At 38.1% G+C, this 20254-nt stretch overlaps 1 protein-coding gene across 11 annotated transcripts in view; it reads left to right on the top strand.

The window, feature by feature from the left end:
* LOC115214044 overlaps window positions 1–18626 on the top strand; it is a 653508-nt gene extending 634882 nt beyond the window's left edge. For all 11 annotated transcript variants that reach the window (XM_029783073.2, XM_029783076.2, XM_029783074.2 and 8 more), the window contains 4 exons: window positions 5638–5773; window positions 7786–7835; window positions 13576–13641; window positions 18364–18626. In XM_029783073.2, coding sequence (XP_029638933.1) covers window positions 5638–5773; window positions 7786–7835; window positions 13576–13641; window positions 18364–18492 — 381 coding nt within the window. In that variant the 3' untranslated portion in view covers window positions 18493–18626. The remainder of the gene's footprint in view (window positions 1–5637; window positions 5774–7785; window positions 7836–13575; window positions 13642–18363) is intronic.
* The last annotated feature ends 1628 nt before the right edge of the window (window positions 18627–20254 follow it).

Raw genomic sequence — 20254 nt, 5'->3', positions numbered from 1 at the left:
ATCGGTTGTCAAGCAATGCTAGGGGGACAAACACAGACACACAAGCACACACACACACACACACACACACACATATATAATATATATATATATATACGACGGGCTTCTTTCAGTTTCCATCTACCAAATCCACTCACAAGGATTTGGTCGGCCCGAGGCTATAGTAGAAGACACTTGCCCAAGGTTCCACGCAGTGGGACTGAACCCGGAACCATGTGGTTGGTAAACAAGCTACTTACCACACAGCCACTCCTGCGCCTATGGTCTTTCTTGCCAAACTGTTTAAGTTACAAGGATGTAAACTCACCAACACCAGTTGTCAAGCAGTGGTAGCATTAGTGCTTGAATGTATGTATGCACAGGTGCTTGTGTATATGGTGCGTCACTGTGTTGGAAAATAAGTACCCTGTTGAACACCAAGGTTGATATGATCAACCAATCCTCTCCCTCGAATTTTCAGACCTTGTGCCTACAGAAGAAAGGAGTGTGTGTGTCTGTGTGTGTGTGTATCATGTTTTAATCTGAGATTTTACTATGGCGCCTGCTTGCAACCATTGCCTTTCCTTCTGTCAAATGCTGGGAATCACAAACTTCAATATTGACAGGCATGCTCTTGCCCTTGCAAGCATGGGAAAATGGATATAAAAAGGATGATCTTAATGATGACCTATGTATTTATTTAATGGGTTTTGTATATGCACCAGTGCTTTATACCTATTTGTATGTTAATATGCTTATATCTAAGTAGACTTATATGGGAATATTTTTTGCGAACATGTGTATATACTTGTATACATGTGTGTGTATGCATGTTTGTTAATATGAATGTAAATGTATGCATGAGTGCTTGATTGTGTGTATGCACAGGTGCTTGTGTATATGGTGTACCACTGTGTTGGAAAATACACACACACACACCTTAAAATACTATGAGAGAGAGAGAAAAGGAAAAAACGAAGGAATGAATATGCCGGGGGGGGGGTGAAGAATAAAATGAGAGGAATAGACAAAAGGAGGAGGAGGAGGAGAGAGAGGGGTGAATGCATGTGAGAGGGGTGAATGCATGTGAGAGGGGTGAAGGGAAAGAGAATGAGCAGGAAGGGAGGTGGAGTGGGGTATAAGAAAAGTAAGAAGAAAGAGAGGGAGGGTTGTTAGAGAAGGAAAGAAAGAATGAGGAAAGAAAGAGAATAAGATGGAGAGGTTGATAATAAATGTAACAGACTGAGCCTTCCTGTATTAATGTGGATTGTGGTGAGAAGAGTGATTGAGAATGAGTGGGAGTAAGGGGAGAAATGATAAGAATGGATGAGAGAGAGAGGGGGGAAAGAGAGAGAGAGAGAGGGGGTGGAGAGAGAGAGAGAGTTGCAAATGGAGGAGGAGGAAGAAGAAAAGCTGAAATATTGATTCTGAAGTCAAATAAATCTCTTCTTGCAAGGAATTTACTGGAACACAGTTGTTCTCTAACCTACTTTGACTATTTCACTGAATTCTTTAGCTTTTACTCACTTCATTGCACTGCTGCTGCTACTACTACTACTACTGCTACTACTACCATCACTATCACTACTACTACTATTACTGTCACCACAATTACCAACACCTGCACCAACAACAACAACACTACTGCTACTACCACTGTTGTCACTAACTGCACTATTCCCCCCCCCCATTGTAGCTCCTACCACTACTCACCACCATCACCTCCTATTTGCCACTACCACACTCCATTCCTCATATTTCTTACTGCTTCACATGCACTCCTTTATACTGCAGCTACTAACATTGCACTCTGTACCACTCTGTACCACTCTATCTATCTATCTGTCTGTCTGTCTGTCTGTCTGTCTGTTTCTCTGTCTGTCTATCTGTCTATCTATCTGTCTGTCTGTCTGTCTATCTGTCTATCTGTCTGTCTGTCTGTCTGTCTGTCTGTCTGTCTGTCTGTCTGTCTGTCTATTTATCTGTCTGTCTGTCTGTCTGTCTGTCTGTCTGTCTGTCTGTCTGTCTGTCTGACTCTGTCTGTCTGTCTGCCTGTCTGCCTGCCTGCCTGTATATATATAATCTCCCTCCCTCCCTCTCTCTCATGTCTGTTCTACCTCTTTCTTCAAAATTTATATATTAAATGGTTGTAGTATGGATGTACATGTGTGCATATGTGTTTGAATATACATGTGTGTGTGTGTGTGTGTGTGTGTGCATGCATGTACATATACATGTATGCATAGATAGATATTTATATATGTGTATGTTTATATTTGTTTGTATCTGTGTGTGTATGTATAATTTAAGCAATATAATTTGAGAGTAAATGTATACTAAATTGATATTGCTATTTTTTAAATTTATTTTATTAATTTTTCTAGACTTGAATATCAAATTAACTCATTCGTTAATGAGCAAAGCTAGAATTTCCTCACAAAAAATGTGTGTATTAAATATCATTTGTAGTTAAATAAACAAGTGAAAAGAATGTACTGCAAATGAAAGCTAAGAGTTAGGGTTGGGATGCAGGGATTTGGTCTATATTGTAGTGCACTTGGGTGGGGTTCTATGTTTGTGTAGCAGTACATGAGAAGCTGATCATCTTCATGGATGACAATGGTTTCATGTTTAATAACTGTCAATTGACTCCATCAAATATTTCATGAAACACATATATGCTTGCATATATATATGTAACTATACAGGTGCAGCAGTATCACAAACAGGTTAACAGAGGAAGTAGACTTTGTACATGGCAGATGTGCATGTACAATAAACTCTAATGACACACAGAAAATGAATTTTCTCAAATGCCCAACTGGATTCTTGGTAGTAGTAGACAGCTTTTGTTACAAGTGTGACCTAATTAGCACTGAGGAAGAATGATCTGAAAGTATAGTTGCTAGAATAAGAACAGACGAGAGAAAATTCAGAGAGCTATTACCTATGTTGTTATTGAAAAGTTTTCTCTCTTAGAATGAAAGACAGCGTATGATGCTTATGAGTGAAATTTAATGCTTACATGGTAGTGAGGCATGGGTCTTGCATGCAGAAGACTAATAAAGGCTCAAAAGAAATGAAGCTAGCATCCTCTGCAGGACATGCAACATCAGTGTGGATGAATACTGAAGTACAAGTAGAGTGAGAAAAGTTGAGCATAAGGTGAATCAAATGTAGTGTGCAAGAGAGAAGGCTGCTTTGATATGCAACCATCAAGGCTAAACTAAAGCATAATATGTGATATTGAGCAGAATATTTGTTGTAGCCCATCTTTTATACCAAGACAAAACAATGTACATGATAACACTTCCAGTCAGTTAAGAACAGAAGCCATGTGAGCCACTGTCTGGTAGTGCATCAGGGTATATCCACTGTCAGGTACTGCATCAGGGCATATCCACTGTCTGGTATGTCATTGGGGCATTTCCACTGTCTGGTACGTCATTGAGACATTTCCACTGTCTGGTACGTCATTGAGACATTTCCACTGTCTGGTACTGCATCAGGGCATTTCCACTGTCTGGTACGGCATCAGGGGCATTTGCACTGTCTGGTACGGCATCGGGGGCATTTGCACTGTCTGGTACGGCATCAGGGGCATTTGCACTGTCTGGTACAGCATCAGGGGCATTTGCACTATCTGGTACGGCATCAGAGGCATTTGCACTGTCTGGTACGGCATCAGGGGCATTTGCACTGTCTGGTACGGCATCAGAGGCATTTGCACTGTCTGGTACGGCATCAGGGGCATTTGCACTGTCTGGTACGGCATCAGAGGCATTTGCACTGTCTGGTACGGCATCAGAGGCATTTGCACTGTCTGGTACGGCATCAGGAGCATTTGCACTGTCTGGTATAGCATCAGGAGCATTTGCACTATCTGGTATGGCATCAGGGGCATTTGCACTGTCTGGTATGGCATCAGGGGCATTTGCACTGTCTGGTACGGCATCAGGGGCATTTGCACTGTCTGGTACGGCATCAGGGGCATTTGCACTGTCTGGTACGGCATCAGGGGCATTTGCACTGTCTGGTATAGCATCGGGGGCATTTGCACTGTCTGGTACAGCATCAGGGGCATTTCCACTGTCTGGTATGGCATCGGGGGCATTTCCACTGTCTGGTATGGCATCGGGGCATTTCCACCTTCAGTAGTGCATCAGGGCATTATTATTATTCTTTTGATGTACTTTCTGTACTGTCCGTCATCATCATCTCTTCTCTTCTCTTTTCCTCCAATTCTTATTTACCTTTGACCACTCCTCTGCCCTTATTCATCATTCGCTATATTCATCCCTGTTCTCATCTCTAACCATCTTTCACTCTCCATGCACACACTCTTGCAACTTCTGTTCACCTTCTTGTACATCCACATCTCATCACCACCATTTTTTAAATTTCTCATTCAGGGTTCTACCCCAATTGTCCACACCCACCTTTATATAATGCAATGTAGCCATGTACCTCCTTTACAACAAAAACCCTGTTCACATTTCCCTCGTACTTTAACCTCTCAGCACCTAATATAAAACCACCTCTCTCTCTCTCCCTTCCTCTCTCTCCCTTCCTCTCTCTCTCTCTTCTTCTTTTCTCTCTCTTCCTTCCTCTCTCTCTCTCCCTTCCTCTCTCTCTCCCTTCCTCTCTCTCTCTCTCTTCCTCTCTCTCTCTCTTCCTCTCTCTCTCTCCCTTCCTCTCTCTCTCTCTTCCTTCTTTTCTCTCTCTTCCTTCTTTTCTCTCTCTTCCTTCCTCTCTCTCTCCCTTCCTCTCTCTCTCCTTCCTCTCTCTCTCCCTTCCTCTCTCTCTCTCTCTTCCTCTCTCTCTCTCTTCCTCTCTCTCTCTCCCTTCCTCTCTCTCCCCCTTCCTCTCTCTCCCCTTCCTCCCTATCTCCCCTTCCTCCCTCTCTCTCCCCTTCCTCTCTCTCCCTTCCTCTCTCTCTCCCTTTCTCTCTATCCCTCTCTCTCTCTCTCCCTTCCTCTCTCTCCCCTCCTCTCTCCCTTTCTCTCTCTCTCTTCCTCTCTCTCCCTTCCTCTCTCTCCCCCTCTCCTATACTATACTCCCACTCTGTTGGTCATTTAACTGTCTTTAAATATCTTAAATGATCAATTTTTAATTAGTAAATTAATCATTAAGAGTTTTCTGTCTGTATTCTACTATTGTATAACCTCATATTTGTTCTTTCTAAGCTAAGTATATTTATATGTAAGTTGGTATGTACGTATGTAATTATACAAATGCATGGTTGTGAGTGTACAAATGTATATTTGTATGTGAGTACTAATGTATATTTGTATGTGTGTAATTGTACAAATGTATATTTGTCCGTGTGTGATTGAACAGGTTTGTATTGTATGTTGTATATTTGTATGTATATTTGTACAAATGTATATTTGTATCTGCGTCATTGTTCAAATGTATATTTGTATATGTATGATGGTTAAAGTGTGTATTTGTACATGTTTGATGGTTCAAATATATATCTTTACAAGTGTAAGTATATTTGTATGTGTGTGAATAAACAAACATATATGTTGGTGTGTAAATGAATACAAATTAAAATTAAGATGATGCCTTTTTCTTTTTTGTACGCCCGTAATTATCTGTACTTGAGTATACTTTCCAATGAATGCTTCTATTCATTTCTGTATTCATTTACAGGTGCTGTTTCTTGCCTATTTCCTGGCCGTGATCTGGGTAGCTGCCAGCTCCCTTGGAGTAATGCCATTATTGGTCAGCACATTCATTCTCTCCACTGACTTCAAGAAGGGAGACTGCATTGAACTTAAGTATTATGGTAAGTCTCTCTTTCTGTGTAATTTTGTACTCTGATTCCCATGACTTAGTTTCTGAAATAATTCCTGAATGTCTAAGTAAGAAACTTATCAGCCATCAGTTCTAATTCTGATTATAAGACCACATATAAGTTGGCTCAGTCAACTCCAGTACCATTACTATGGAAGTGAATGGGTAGAGTCATTAGAGCATCAGAAGTATGCTTTGTAATATTTGTTTCAACTCACTATGCACTGAATTCAAATCCCACCAAACTAACCATTATGCATCTTTTTAGAGCCATTAGAAAAATCCTCATCTAGGATGGTGGATTAATAGAACTATTAGAGGGTTTGGAAAAGATGTCTTTTGCTATTTTTTCCAGATGTTTACATTCCTACAGTAATGCCTGCAATGTCACTGGTGTCAAGCTACAGGCCAAAATTCTTGGTTTATCTTTTAAATAAATATCAGTAGCATGTAGAGGGCAGTCTCGCATGCACGTGCAACTTCTAGCCCTTCTCATAAAGTCTTGCCCAAGCCTGCACACACACATACAGTTGCATGGTCAACACTAACTTACAGAGACCCAACATACAATGGTTGGTGATTATCATAATCGACTCTGAACAGAGGATATTGTAAATTAATGCTTCTCAATCTATTTGACTTGTGGCATTCTGGGAATCAAACTAAAATTATGGATGTGCTATGCATGGAAAGTAAAATATTAGTGGTGCATTTTACTTAATGCTTTAGCATTTAATCCAGCTATATCTGGCCTAAATATTCTACCTGTTTTATATTATAACTGACCAGATCCAACCTCTCACACCTACCCTATAATATTATTCTAAAAATATACAACCACACCATTTAAATCTTGAAGCTACAAGATAATGTGTGATTAATTCAAAACAATGTGAATAGATAATGCATTTGATAAAGAAGCCTGAATAATTTTGAGTTAATTTGACTTGGTAACATGTAGCATGCTCGTTTTCACTTAATGTTTTAGGTGCCTATATAGTCACAAGCAGATGTAGACACTCAGGTCTGTCAACAAAACTATTGTCTTACATCCGTTTACCAGCCATAATGTTATTTCTTCTTTCTCTTACTGCCAAACATGTCTTAGAAGAGAAAAGTATTTGTAGGGATCAGGGATTAAGTTTGGCAGCCAAAATTCCCATCATATACAGCAATTCCAAGTTATTAATATAGAAAGGGTTAAAATAAAACTGTAAGCTGTATAAGCACAGACATTGTTGTGTGGTTTAAAAAGTTCGCTCCACAACCATGTGGTTTCATGTTAGGTCCTGCTGCACAGCATCTTAAGCAAGCATCTTCCACTTCTACAGCCCTGGGTTGATCAAATTTTTGTGGGTTTTGTTGAAAGAAACTCAAGGAAGGCTATCATTTATATACATATGAGCTGTGCATATGTGTGTGTTTGCATCTCCTTTGACACCATGCACTAGTCAGAAATATACATAAAAGTATTGTCATTAATTTTCAATCTTCTATGAAAACATTATGTTATTCATATTCAAAGAACTAGTAGAAATATTAGCTCGGTTGGAAGCAGGTGAGGGTTGGCAACAGGTAGGGAATCCAGCCACAGAAAATCTGCTTCAATAAGTTTTATCTTATCCGTGCAAGCATGGAAAAGTGAAAGTTACAATGGCGATGAAGATAATAACATTTAATTTATACTAGTATTTCAGTGAAAACTTGGTTTCTAAATTTGATTGTAAATAGATGTGACTTCCACATTGCTCCTTCAACATGGGTATCCTCAAATATATTAATTCATAATTGTTCCACTGAACACTTACATTACTTAGCCTTTCTCATTTCTATCAGTCCAAACTAACTCTGCTTATTATTATCAAGCTAAAGAAGATTCAGCTTTAAACATTCCTTGTTCTGGATTTTACTGCCATATACAGTATCATGTTTAAAAAGACAAACCATTTACATAATCTAAAATAATTGTCTTCTTCTAATCATTTTTTTTTTTCCTTTTTTCAGGTCTCAACAAAACTATTTGTGAGCCAGAACTGGAGATGTTCCTGAAAGATGTAAGTAAAATTTTCCTTCAAAAACCATATTTGCGTCTCTAAAACATTAATCACTATATATTTTTAACACAAATATAGAATCACTTGCCAGTTTGATTTTATGCAAGTGTGACCATCTTTTACATAGGTCGGCCATTTTTGTCAGTAGTTTGATACACTGATATGAAGTCCATCAGAGATACCATTACTATTCTTTGATGACAGCATTAATCCATCAACCTGGTTTAACCCATTCACTGGAAGATTAATTTCATTAATTTCGCAATGATAGGAAGAGCCGACATCGAAAGATCAAAAGGCGATGTGGTTGCAAACGCTTGGCTGCCACATGCCAGTTATCCCTGTGGTAACTTTTCTGACACCTCTCAGTGGATGCATAGCTCACCGCTGTTTGGAAAGGATCGATGGGCAACGCTTTTGTGGTCCGTATTCGGACTGAAAATCGAGATCGAATGAGCTTTTGCCCTTTTGCTCAACGTGTGTTTTCCGTCCATGCTAAGCTCACCTTGGGACACCTGCGTTACCGTTTGACAGACGTACCATTCACTGGAAGATTAAATTTCATGGTTATTCTAGTAATGACGTTAAATATCTACCAAAAATAGAATTAGTATTTTCTGCGAGTCAAATTGCTTCAATAAACTTGACATATCTCAATGGAAAACAGTTTCAAGCATGACATTCCCCAACAAAATATAGATTGGTACATAAAACTACTTTCTGTAGTTAAGGGTAATGAAATTTTGAATGGATATATCTGATTCCTACATAAAAGGATTAACATCACCACACAATCTTCCATACCTTCAGCAGTATCAATTCTGCTGTGAGTATTTGGGGTAGATCTGCAGTTTGAGAATAACATTTTCCTGCCCCCCACCCCACACACACACCCACCCCATCAATCTTGCAGAACTTGTCATTCACCTAGAATGAACTGTGCTGATTCTAGCCCATGAAACCTCGGTATCTCAAACAAAAGCTGACCATGCCTATCAGTCACAGATGTCTAATGCATGGGTCAACGATCAGTCGTAATTCTAACAGTGGACACCTTACACAAGAACAGATATCAATTCAAGTATTCATTGCTAACTTCATCATAATAAACCATGTTATCAGCTGCCTACCTCACTATATATATATATATATATATATATATATATATATATATATACCATCCAAAATGTAGTGACACCAGAGCATCAAAAAGCTCTAGCACAGCTGTACCATGGATGAGTTTGGTTTGTGAACAACAGAGCCATGACCAAACAAACAGACATCTTTTATACATAAGTTACTAGAGAAAATCATTGTAGTGAAGGTGAGGTGAGAAACATCAAAGTGTGACATAAAATCTGAATCACTAAAACGATGGACTCAATGAAGGCAAAAAATGATTAAATACTTTCAGTTTGTTCTAAGTCTGCTCTTCTCATGAGTCACATCTCACATATGCTCATCATCGTCATTTAACGTCCATTGTCCGTGGCCGTTTGCCAGCTCCGTCTGGCACCTGTGCGGGTGGCACGTAAAAAGCACCCACTACACTCACGGAGTGGTTGGCGTTAAGAAGGGCATCCAGCCGTAGAAACACTGCCAGATCAGACTGGACCTGATGCAGCCTTCTGGCTTCACAGACCCCAGTTGAACCGTCCAACCCATGCTAGCATGGAAAGCGGACACTAAATGATGATGATGTTGATGATGATGTCTATTCTGGCATGGGTTGGATGGTTTGACCAAGGCTGGTAAGCTGGAAGGCTGCACCAGACTCCAGTCTGATTTGGCATGGTTTACTATAGCTGGATGCCCTTTCTAACACCAATCACTCTGTGAGCATAATGGATGCTTTTACATGCCACCAGCATGAGTGCCATTTATGTGACACCAGTATCTGTCATGACAGCTATTTTGCTCAGCTTGCTAAGTCTTCTTCTCAAGCATGACATAATGCCAAAGGTTTCGGTCATTGTCTCCGTGAGGCCCAACACTCGAAAGGAACTCTGCCACTTTGCTCTATGAGGGCCCAATGCTTGAAAGGAATTCAACCACTTTGCCTCTGTGAGACCCAACACTAGAAAGGAACTCTGCCACTTTGCTCTATGAGGGCCCAATGCTTGAAAGGAACTCGGCCACTTTGCCTCTGTGAGACCCAACACTCGAAAGGAACTCTGCTACTTTGCTCTATGAGGGCCCAATGCTTGAAAGGAACTCTGCTACTTTGCTCTATGAGGGCCCAATGCTTGAAAGGAACTTGGCCACTTTGCCTCTATGAGACCCAACACTCAAAAGGAACTCTACCACTTTGCTCTATGAGGGCCCAATGCTTGAAAAGAACTCAACCACTTTGCCTCTGTGAGACCCAACACTTGAACAGTGCACCTTACATGTCACTAGCATGGGTGCCAGTTACATGACACCAACATCAGCCTTGACTACGATTTCACTTGGCTTGACAGGTCTTCTCAAGCACAGCATATTGCTAAAGATTTGATCACTAGTCATTGCCTCTGTGAGGCACATGATCATGCCTGACCACTTCTTCCCATGTCTTCCTCAGTCTACCTGTACCACAGATTCCCTCCTTAGTTAGAGATCAGCACTTCTTTACACAGTTGTCCTTGTCCATACACATCACATGACCGTACCAGCACAGTCATTTCTCTTGCACACCACATCTGATGCCTCTTATGCCTAACTTTTCTATCAAGATACTTACACTCTCTCAAACATGCACACAAACATTGCATATCCAGCAAAGCATACTGCTTCATTTCTTTCAAGCTTACACATATCCTCGGCTGTCAAACCCCATCGTTCATGGCTGTTCATACACAGGCATCATACAATGTCTTTCACTCTGATTGAGAGGCCCTTTGTTGCCAGTAGAGGTAGTAGACCTCTGAACTTTGCCCAGCCTAATCTTATTCTCACAGCTACACTCACAGAGCATTCACCTCCACTACTAACTTGGTCACCTAGATAACAGATGCTATCTACTACTTATAGCTTGTTCCCCTGGCAGTTGATGGAGTCTATTTTCTGCACATATTCAGCATTTATTGTTCTGGTGCATCTTCCACATACAAAAGCTAGTTTCCCTGTTAACATTCCTCTGATATTGCTGCACCTTTTCATGTGTCCAAAGCTTAACCAGATGCATCTTATAAAGTTTCTACCTACATCTTTTCTACAGATCAAGAAGGGCCACCTACCTGAAGGGATTAGTAATTTGCCTGCCTTGCTACTTACTAAGACTTTGGTTTTTGTTAGGTTAACTCTAAGGCCATTCAATTATAGACCTTGCTTCCATACTGGAACTTCTCTATTTCTTGTAGTGATTCAGCTATAAGAGCAAGGTCATCAGCTTAGAGGAGCTCCCATGGGCAACCTGTCTTAAATCCTTTTGTTATTGCTTGGAGGACTATGATGAGCAAGAGGGGGCTGAGCAACAGTCCTTGGTGAACCCCTACTTGTACCCTGAATTCTTTGCTGTACTCATTGGCAACTCTCACCGTATTAGTAGCATCCCTGTACATAACTTGTACAGCCCTCACCAACCACTTGTCTATCCCTACTTTCCACATTGACCACTAGATAAGGTTTAGGGTCAAAGGCTTTCTCCAAGTCAACAAAGGCCAAGTACAGAGGTTTATCTTTGGCTATGTATTTCTCCTGCAGCTGTATTACCAGAAATATAGCATCAGTGGTTCTTCTCCCTGGCACAAAACCAAACTGCTAGGCTAACTCTTTTCCTAATTAGCTGGGCTATGTCTTTCTCCATAACTTTCATCATCTGATCCAACAATTTGATACTTCTGTAATTATTTCTAAGGCATCACCTTTACTTTTGTGGCAGTTGACTATGGTGCTGCTACACCAGTCATTGGGTATATCTACTTTGTGAACCACCTGATTTACAATATAGGTGACTAGACCATAACCTACACTACCTGATATTTTAAGCATCTCAGAGGTGATTCTTGATGGACCGGGGGGCTTTCCCAGTCTTCATATCCTTAATTGCTTTATCTACCAAGGTACTGTTGATTTGGATAATTGGTCCCTCAGCTGGGTCAACTTTTGGCAGACTCTCCTCCTCCCATTCATTATCCACTTTCAGCAGTCTTTCATAATGACATCTCCAAGCCTCTTTCTTTGGCAGAATCATTCAATGCAAGTGTACCATCATTCATACAGAAACACATTTCTCTCCTATGACATCACGATTTTCTCTCACACACCCTTGCTATCTGAAACATTTCATTTCTTTGGTCCACTGAACATAGGCAAACTTCTTTTCTGCTTCACCCTTGGCTAGATATACCAGTTTCCTAGCTTCCCTTCTGGCTATCTGATAGAGTTCCCTGCTACCCCCACTCTCCCAATCCTTCCAGGTCTGTTTCTTTGCTCTTATGGCCCTGTCTATTGCATCGTTCCACCACTATTTTATATTAAATCTTGTTGGAACTTTGCACCACCCACAGATTTGGTCTGTGGCACTCGGCAAGCTGTCCTGCTGGAATTCCCAGTTGCGTTCTATATCACAAGCTTGTAGCTCCTCCTCCCTCTCATCAAATTTCTCAGTTAGGCTGTCCCTGAATCTCTGAACACATGAAGGGTCCTTAAGCTACCAAATCCTTCTTTTCCAAGTTGGTCTGCTTCTTGGCATCCTTCTGGCCTGGAGTCTAAAACCATTAATGACTAGTCTATACTGGGGATACATTCTTCACCGGGGAAAGTCCTTGCATTTAAGAGATACCATGCATCCCGCTGCCTGGTGAAAATATAATTGATCTGGCTTGTGTCACCATCTGATTGTTAGATTATCAGGTGGCTGGTCAGTGTCCTGAAGTTGGTGTTGCAAATCAATAAGTTATTTGCATCATAGAACTCCAGTAGCCTTGTTCCCTCTTTGTTTGGGAACCAATTCCATGGCCCCTATGGACACTATGGAAAATACTGGGCTGCCATCCAACATACCCATTGAAATCCCAAGTCTTAGAGGTAACCTGCAGAAGAATATCATAAAAATGGTCCTTCTGTTTATTTGGTAGGCCCGCTTGTGGGGCATAGGTAGAGATAATTGACACTATGCTATTCTGCAAGACTAGCCTGAGCTTAAGTACTCTATTGCTCACTCGGACTACCTCTATGAGCTTATCCACCCATTTCTCTGCAAGAAGTATGCTCACACCAGGTTTCTCACAGCATGGAAGAGCATATGTAAGCATTATGAGAATGATGATAACTGAGACAAATACTTTTATTGGGGCAAGTATATGATTCTGGGTTCAATTCCATTCTAGTACCTTGCACAGCATGTGTTTTCTTCTAGGTTCACCAAAACTTTGTGAGTGGAACTTTCTGGGTATAAACTGCAAAACCCCATCAGATGTGTGTACACACACATACATATATACAGAATAGATTGAAGAATTTGTGGTGCATCAGACAATTTCCTGGTGATATTTGATTATATTCCTTTACATTCTTTTTATATCCTTTTACCAGGCAAAGTCCTAGGGTTGATACATTGAAGCAAAACCCTTTTGAAGATTGTACTGTAATATGACCACAGTTCAATAACTAATGAAACTAAATAAAACAATACAATTGATCTTGATGCTGATAATTATGATAATGCCTTAAATCTTATGGTATTATTTTTGTTTTCTTTTTTTTAAAATTCTCCCAATTATTTTGCTTATTTATCCCATTTTTACTCTATTTTCAGGGTAAAGAGCTGTTCACTTGCTATATCTTTACCTATGTATCAGCAGTGCTGGTGACTATCAGCATGGTAAGTATCGCATAATTTCTAATTTATATCCTTTCATACTAGCTTCAAATTTTGGAGGAGGAACTAAATCAATTACATCAGCCTCAGTGGTCAACTAGTATTTATTTTTCGACCCCAAAGGGATGAAAGACAAAATCGACCTCAGCTGAATTGGAACTCAACATAAAAATGGATGAAATGCTGCTAAGCATTTTGCTCAGCATGCTTATATATCCCTTCATATATCCTTTTGCTGCCTTATATATATCTCTTAATATTATACAAATCCCTTCACAACCTTACATATCTCTTCATATTAAAATCAAGACAGTATTTTATAGTATCTGCAGTTCTTGCGGATGCTTCTGGAGAATCTAATAATGAATATAACTATGGAAGGAAAGACTAGTAAATAGATATATCACAGATGAAATTGAATTTGGATTTAACCAAAAAGATTAAAGGATAGCGAGGATATAAGTAGCCCAGTGGGTTTTTTTCCCCTTACTTGGATTCTTTGCATTGTTTGACTGATTTTTGAGAATTAACACAAAGAATAGAGTATGCAAGACTACGTAAATTGGTGGAAAGATTTGATATAGACATGAAATAAGAACAATCTTTTAAATAATAATCTATCAATTTTAAAATTTCCGCCTGGCACGTAAAAAGCGCCATCTGACTGTGGCACGTAAAAAGCACCCACTACACTCACGGAGTGGTTGGCATTAGGAAGGGCATCCAGCCATAGAAACATTGCCAGATCAGACTGGGCCTGGTGCAGCCTTCTGGCTTCCCAGACCCCAGTTGAACCGTCCAACCCATGCTAGCATGGAAAGCGGATGCTAAATGATGATGATGATGATTTCTCACATGATTATTGAGTTTTGTTAGTTAAGATATTATTTTTATTAGATGGCTGTATGGTTAAGAAGCTTGCTTTTGAAATCACATTTCCAAATTCACTTCCATTGTGCATCGCCTTAGTCAGCTATCCTCTGTCATAGATCCAGGGTAACTAATGCCTTGTGAATAAAAATTCAGTCAATGAGTATTGTACAGAAGTGTTTAATAAGTATGTGTGTGCATCACGAGTGTAGCGAGATGGGGTGGTTCTCCCTAGGTGGCACTTTTAAGGAGGCACCACTTTTGGGTCTGCTGTAGGCAATATGTGCTTTTTGTGGGATCCAGGGGCAAAAAATGGAAGGGCCAACCCAGGCAGCATACACTCTATTTATGCTAATAGTGTGCATGTTTCATAAGTGTGTGTTGCTTAATGTTGAATGAATGAGAAAGGAGTTTTCAATAGATGTAGAAGATATGGATATTTTTTAAATTGAAACTGAAGCTGAGTGTTTGTCTCATGGGTAGAGTTTCATACCTCTGCAATCTTCAAGTAAAACATATGCATGATAATGTCTATAGCTTGATTACAGAGTTTTGTTGATTTTAGTAGATGTTTTCTAACAGATGAGAAGTTGAGTAAACCATACATACAAACAAACAATTAATATGAGGAAAAGGGGAATTCAAATTGATGCTACAAACATTTCAGTAAAGGAACATTTTTTTTAATTCTATACCATGTATATGGATATATGATACAACATATGAAATATATGCGATAAAATGAAACAAAATTATTAGGCAAGCTAGCAGAATTGGTAGGACACTAGACAAAATGCTTAGTAGCATTTCATCAGTCTTTATGTTCTGAGTTCAAATTCTGTCAAGACGGACTTTGCCTTTCATCCTTTTGGGCTCAAAAAAACAAGTACTAGTTGACTACTGGGTTGATGCACTTAGGGGTCCACATAGTTTTCTGTTAATTCTTATATAATAAATTGGTTATAATTCTATGCACAAAGTAACATTTTTTAATGTTTAATTATAAAAATACCATGGGCTGGTTTTTTTTTTGGTTTTTTTTTAGACATTGAATGGCTACAGGGGGTCCAGCAGAGTAAAATAGGAATCAGTGGGACCCATAGAAAAAAACATGATTGAGAAACATTGGCTTAACCCATGCTATTATAGAAAATGGATGTGAAAGCAAATGAATGACCATGTAATGCAGTGGTTCTTAACTGAGGTTCATATGGCCCCCGAGGGTCCATACAAAAATTTTTGGGGAGGTGGGGTCCATGCAACAAGATAGTAAATATATGGTCATTAAGAATGAAATGTCCAATTTTGAACTGAAAGTTTATTTTACTTTTATCTCAACAAAAAGCAATGCAGTTAATCAAACTATGCACCTAAATTATAGACACAATTTTACCATTTTATCAGTAGCTGATTTACGCCAGCATCAAAGTATTCTGGAGAGCAAGAGATGATGAAATCACGAAAGGCTGTTTTTGCATCTTCTTCAGATGGCAAAAAGTTGTCTATTGCCTGGAAAACGTGATAGATAAATTGGTGCAAGATCTGGTGAATATGGTGGATGACAGAGAACTTCCAGGTTAAGTTCCTGTAACTTGAGTAGCATTCTTTGTGCAACATGTGGTCGAGCATTGTCATGCAAGAGAATTGGCCTGTCTCTATTGACCAATCTCAGTTGTTTAGTTGCAAGTTCACTCATTTCACCTAATTGGTTGATGTATACATCCACTGTAATTGACCTACCAGGTCTCATGAACCTGTAGTGGATGACACCAGTGCTGGATCACCAAACAGACACCATTAGCTTTTTTTTTTGGTGAATATTCTTTTTTGGATTGTTTTGACACTTCATCTCTATCCAACCACCGTGCAGAACACTTGCTATTGTTAGAATCCATTTTTCATCACATGTAACATTATGATGTAAAAATGGTTTGCTTTTATGCCATGACAGCAAAGAACAACAAATTTCAAGATGATGTGTCATTTGATGCTCGTTCATTTCATGTGGTACCACTTGTTCAGTTTCTTTACCTTGCTGATTTGTTTCAGATGGTCCAATGCAGTTGGAATCGAAACATCAAACCTTGCTGCTAACTCACGCTTAGTTTGAGATGTAACTGTCTCCACTACAGTTTCTACTTCATCATTATCCATCTTGGTCTCAGGTCTACCACTGGGCTGATTTTCAAGAGTAAAGTCACCAGACCAGAATTTCTCAAACCATCAACATACAGTGTGCTCATTTGCCACATCTTCACCAAACACTTCATTGATGTTTTTTCAAGCTGTCTGAGATACATTGGTTCCACGATGGGACTTGTATTCATAAACAACACGAATATTTGATCTATCCATGGGTTCACAAAAATTGATTTACAAGAGAAAACCATGAATTACATTTTGAAAAATGATGACGTAACTCTTCAGTGTTGTAAAACATAGAATTGTCAGGATAAAATAACTATTTCTTTACTACCCACAAGGGGCTAAACACAGAGAGGACAAATAAGGACAGACAAAAGGATTAAGTCGATTACATCGACCCCAGTGCGCAACTGGTATTTAATTTATCGACCCCGAAAGGATGAAAGGCAAAGTCGACCTCGGCGGAATTTGAACTCAGAACGTAACAGCAGACGAAATATGGCTACACATTTCGCCCGGCTTGCTAACATTTCTGCCAGCTCGCCGCCTTGTCAGGATAAAATATAGTTAACAACTGTCAAATTTGGTGCATAAGAAAATCGGACATTTCATTCTTAATGACTTGATACATCCACAATAGTATTTTAAGGGTCCCTGAAAAAAGTTTGTTTTAGATGTATGTATTGGTATGCATTGCAAGAAACAGCTAGGTTTCTTTCTCTGACATTTTACATAGTTCAACCTACACAAGTTAATGTGTGAAAAATAAAATAGGTATTTTGAAAGGAGTTTTTATAAAACCAGTTATTAAACATCAAATGGTTGTGGGGACCCACCAGAATAAAATAGTAACCAAAGGGGTTCTAAAGATTTTCAAAAATGGTTGAGAAACCTCGATATAAGATGGAGAGAGACTGACAGGCTGACAAACAGAATATTTGTGTGATAAAATGTTCTGCTGAATCAGTCTCCATGATTAGAAATATTAGTTTTCTTACCTCCCTACCATTGTACTATCAGAAAAATGTTTCACTTCCTTCTTCTTGGTTGATTGGTTAAACAGTTTGTCCAACAATAAAACCATCCCACTATGATAGCATGAAGAAAATAAACGCGCAAAAGACGAGGGAAGTGGAAGAGTTTTGCTGTGCATGTATTGACAAACATGGCAGCCTTCAAAAATAATACTTGTTAAGGAAGATAATTTACCGCAAAAACATACGAACAGAAGAGCCTCTCCATAGTTGCTAGAAATAGTGACTAAAACTCCCTCAAATCACACCATACCACGTTTTTTAAGGGAACTCTTATTATTGTTATTTCTATTATTTGGCTTATATTTCCTACCTAAGCCTATCATGAATTTGATGTCTCATGTTATACAACACTGGCTACTAGAAGAGTGGTATGTGGAACTCTACTGCACCTGATCTTTGGTTACATGTCACATTTCACAATGCCTGTTGCATGTGTGTGCGTATATGTACATACATATATATATATCTTCCTCCTGTTCCCTTTATCAAGACTTCTTGGATATATATACATTCCTTCTTGTATACACTTTTTCTCTTGCATATGACGATGTGTGTTTATACTGCTACACAAGCACTGCATTCGTTAAAATGTGTGCACTTGTGCCAGCGTTAGAAATGCTTAATATCATTGCTTTGTTTTTTGTTACTAATTATTTCTTGTTTCCTCTTTCAGATTCACTTTTTGATTGCGGTCAGTGCTAATTACACACACTTGAAGGATTCTAGATTCGCTACATACAATGCTTACGAGACGGAGGATGTACGAAACTCCAAGCATTCGATACTAGACACCAACATGTGAGCAAGCTGACAACTTGCTGTACCATCATTTGCATTAAATGACAGAGAAGAGAAGAGAGAAACGGAAAACAAACAAACACAAAAATCAATCAATAAATAAAATTAAACTAGAAAGATGAGACGAGAAAGAAAAAAGATAAAATGATAAATAAAATTTTAAAGAAAATAACATTTAAAGAAATGAAGAAAGAACATTACAATTATGATTAATATTATTATTATAATTATTATATCTACCTATCTATCTATGTGTATGTATCAATGTGTGTGTGTGTGTATATGTGTATGTATATATTTGTGTGTGTATAAAGTATATACATAAATGCATATATATATATATATATATGTATATATATGTATGTGTATATATATATATATGAAATGTTGTATTAAAACATGACTAGGATATAATTTTAGCTGTTTTCCATCAAGTTTTTCCAGCTTGTAGAGGGTTTTTTTACTGTTTGTTTGTTTAAATTCCCATCATGCAATGGTGTCTAACAAACTATGTATGGTAAATGTGTGCAAATAATGCCTAATGTCAAACTGAAAATTAAATAAAATTATTTTGGCAATTATTTACATACAGTCAAATTTTAGAAAAAGTTTTTTTTAAAAAAAATAAAAAATTAACAAACAAGCAAGCCACAAGTTGGCAAAACTAATTTGTGGAAAACATTTTACAACTGCAGTCATGTTAATAATATTACATGCTCCAAAATAAAGCAGCTACTAGCCATTTATAGAAAATATATATCCACAAACATACACACACATATCCACACACACACACACACACACACACACACATACATATATAGGTGTTTTGGGGGAGTTTTCTGTTTTTCTTTTAATGAATGGAAAGAAATTGGAAAAAATTATATAAAAACAATGTGCAGAACAAAAATTTTTTTTGTCTTTTAAGGAATTCCCTTCCCTCATTTTTCCCACTCCCTTCTTTGTGTTTTTTTTTTCATATCTCACCTTTTGAAACATTTTGTTTTCTAATGTCCCTCTTCAGCAGCCACTTCTTTAAAATATATTTTTTATTTTAAATTCTTTTTTTGTTTTAAGAAGTTTTGTTCAGTTCTAAAAGCCATAGACTGCAGCTAAAATGTGCATGATGTGTATTGAAAACGCAGTATTTGCAGTTAGCTTTTTTTCTGGACGCTGTGCATTTTTTTGGTTGTGACTATTTCTGTTGACCTGAAGGGGAAAAGAAAAAGTTATTAAATAATAATAATAAAAAAAAAATTTGAATTGAATTAATCAACCCTCAAACCTTACGAAATTTTAAAAATAAAAGCATATGAAACAAATAATGTATGTATGAATAAAATCTGATAAAATTATTTTTTTTTAATCATTATTATCAAAATGTTTCCTTTTTTTTTTATTATCAAACAGTAAATATTATGTAAGTGGAAAATAAAATAGATAAATAATAAAAGAAATCGTATCTTTTTCTTCTTTTTAGAAAGCGCATAGTAATATTAATAAAAACAGTGGCATTAATAATAATAATGATAATAATACTGTAATAGTAATAGAAAGCAATTGCATAATTATATATTTATAAGACCATCCATTATTGCCGACTAATAATCTGGTTTGATATAGTAGGAAAAATAATATAATAATAATTATTGCAATAATAAGAAAAGGGCGCAGATGTAAGCAAGAAATAAGGACAGCAGCAGCAACAACAACATTAACAAATAAATGCTTCAGTATTGTCTAAGGATGAGGCAAATGGGAAGAAA

The sequence above is a fragment of the Octopus sinensis genome, linkage group LG7, assembly GCF_006345805.1.
Source record: "Octopus sinensis linkage group LG7, ASM634580v1, whole genome shotgun sequence".
NCBI classification, from domain to species: Eukaryota; Metazoa; Mollusca; class Cephalopoda; order Octopoda; family Octopodidae; genus Octopus; species Octopus sinensis.
This window is presented reverse-complemented; position numbering and strand designations above follow the sequence as displayed.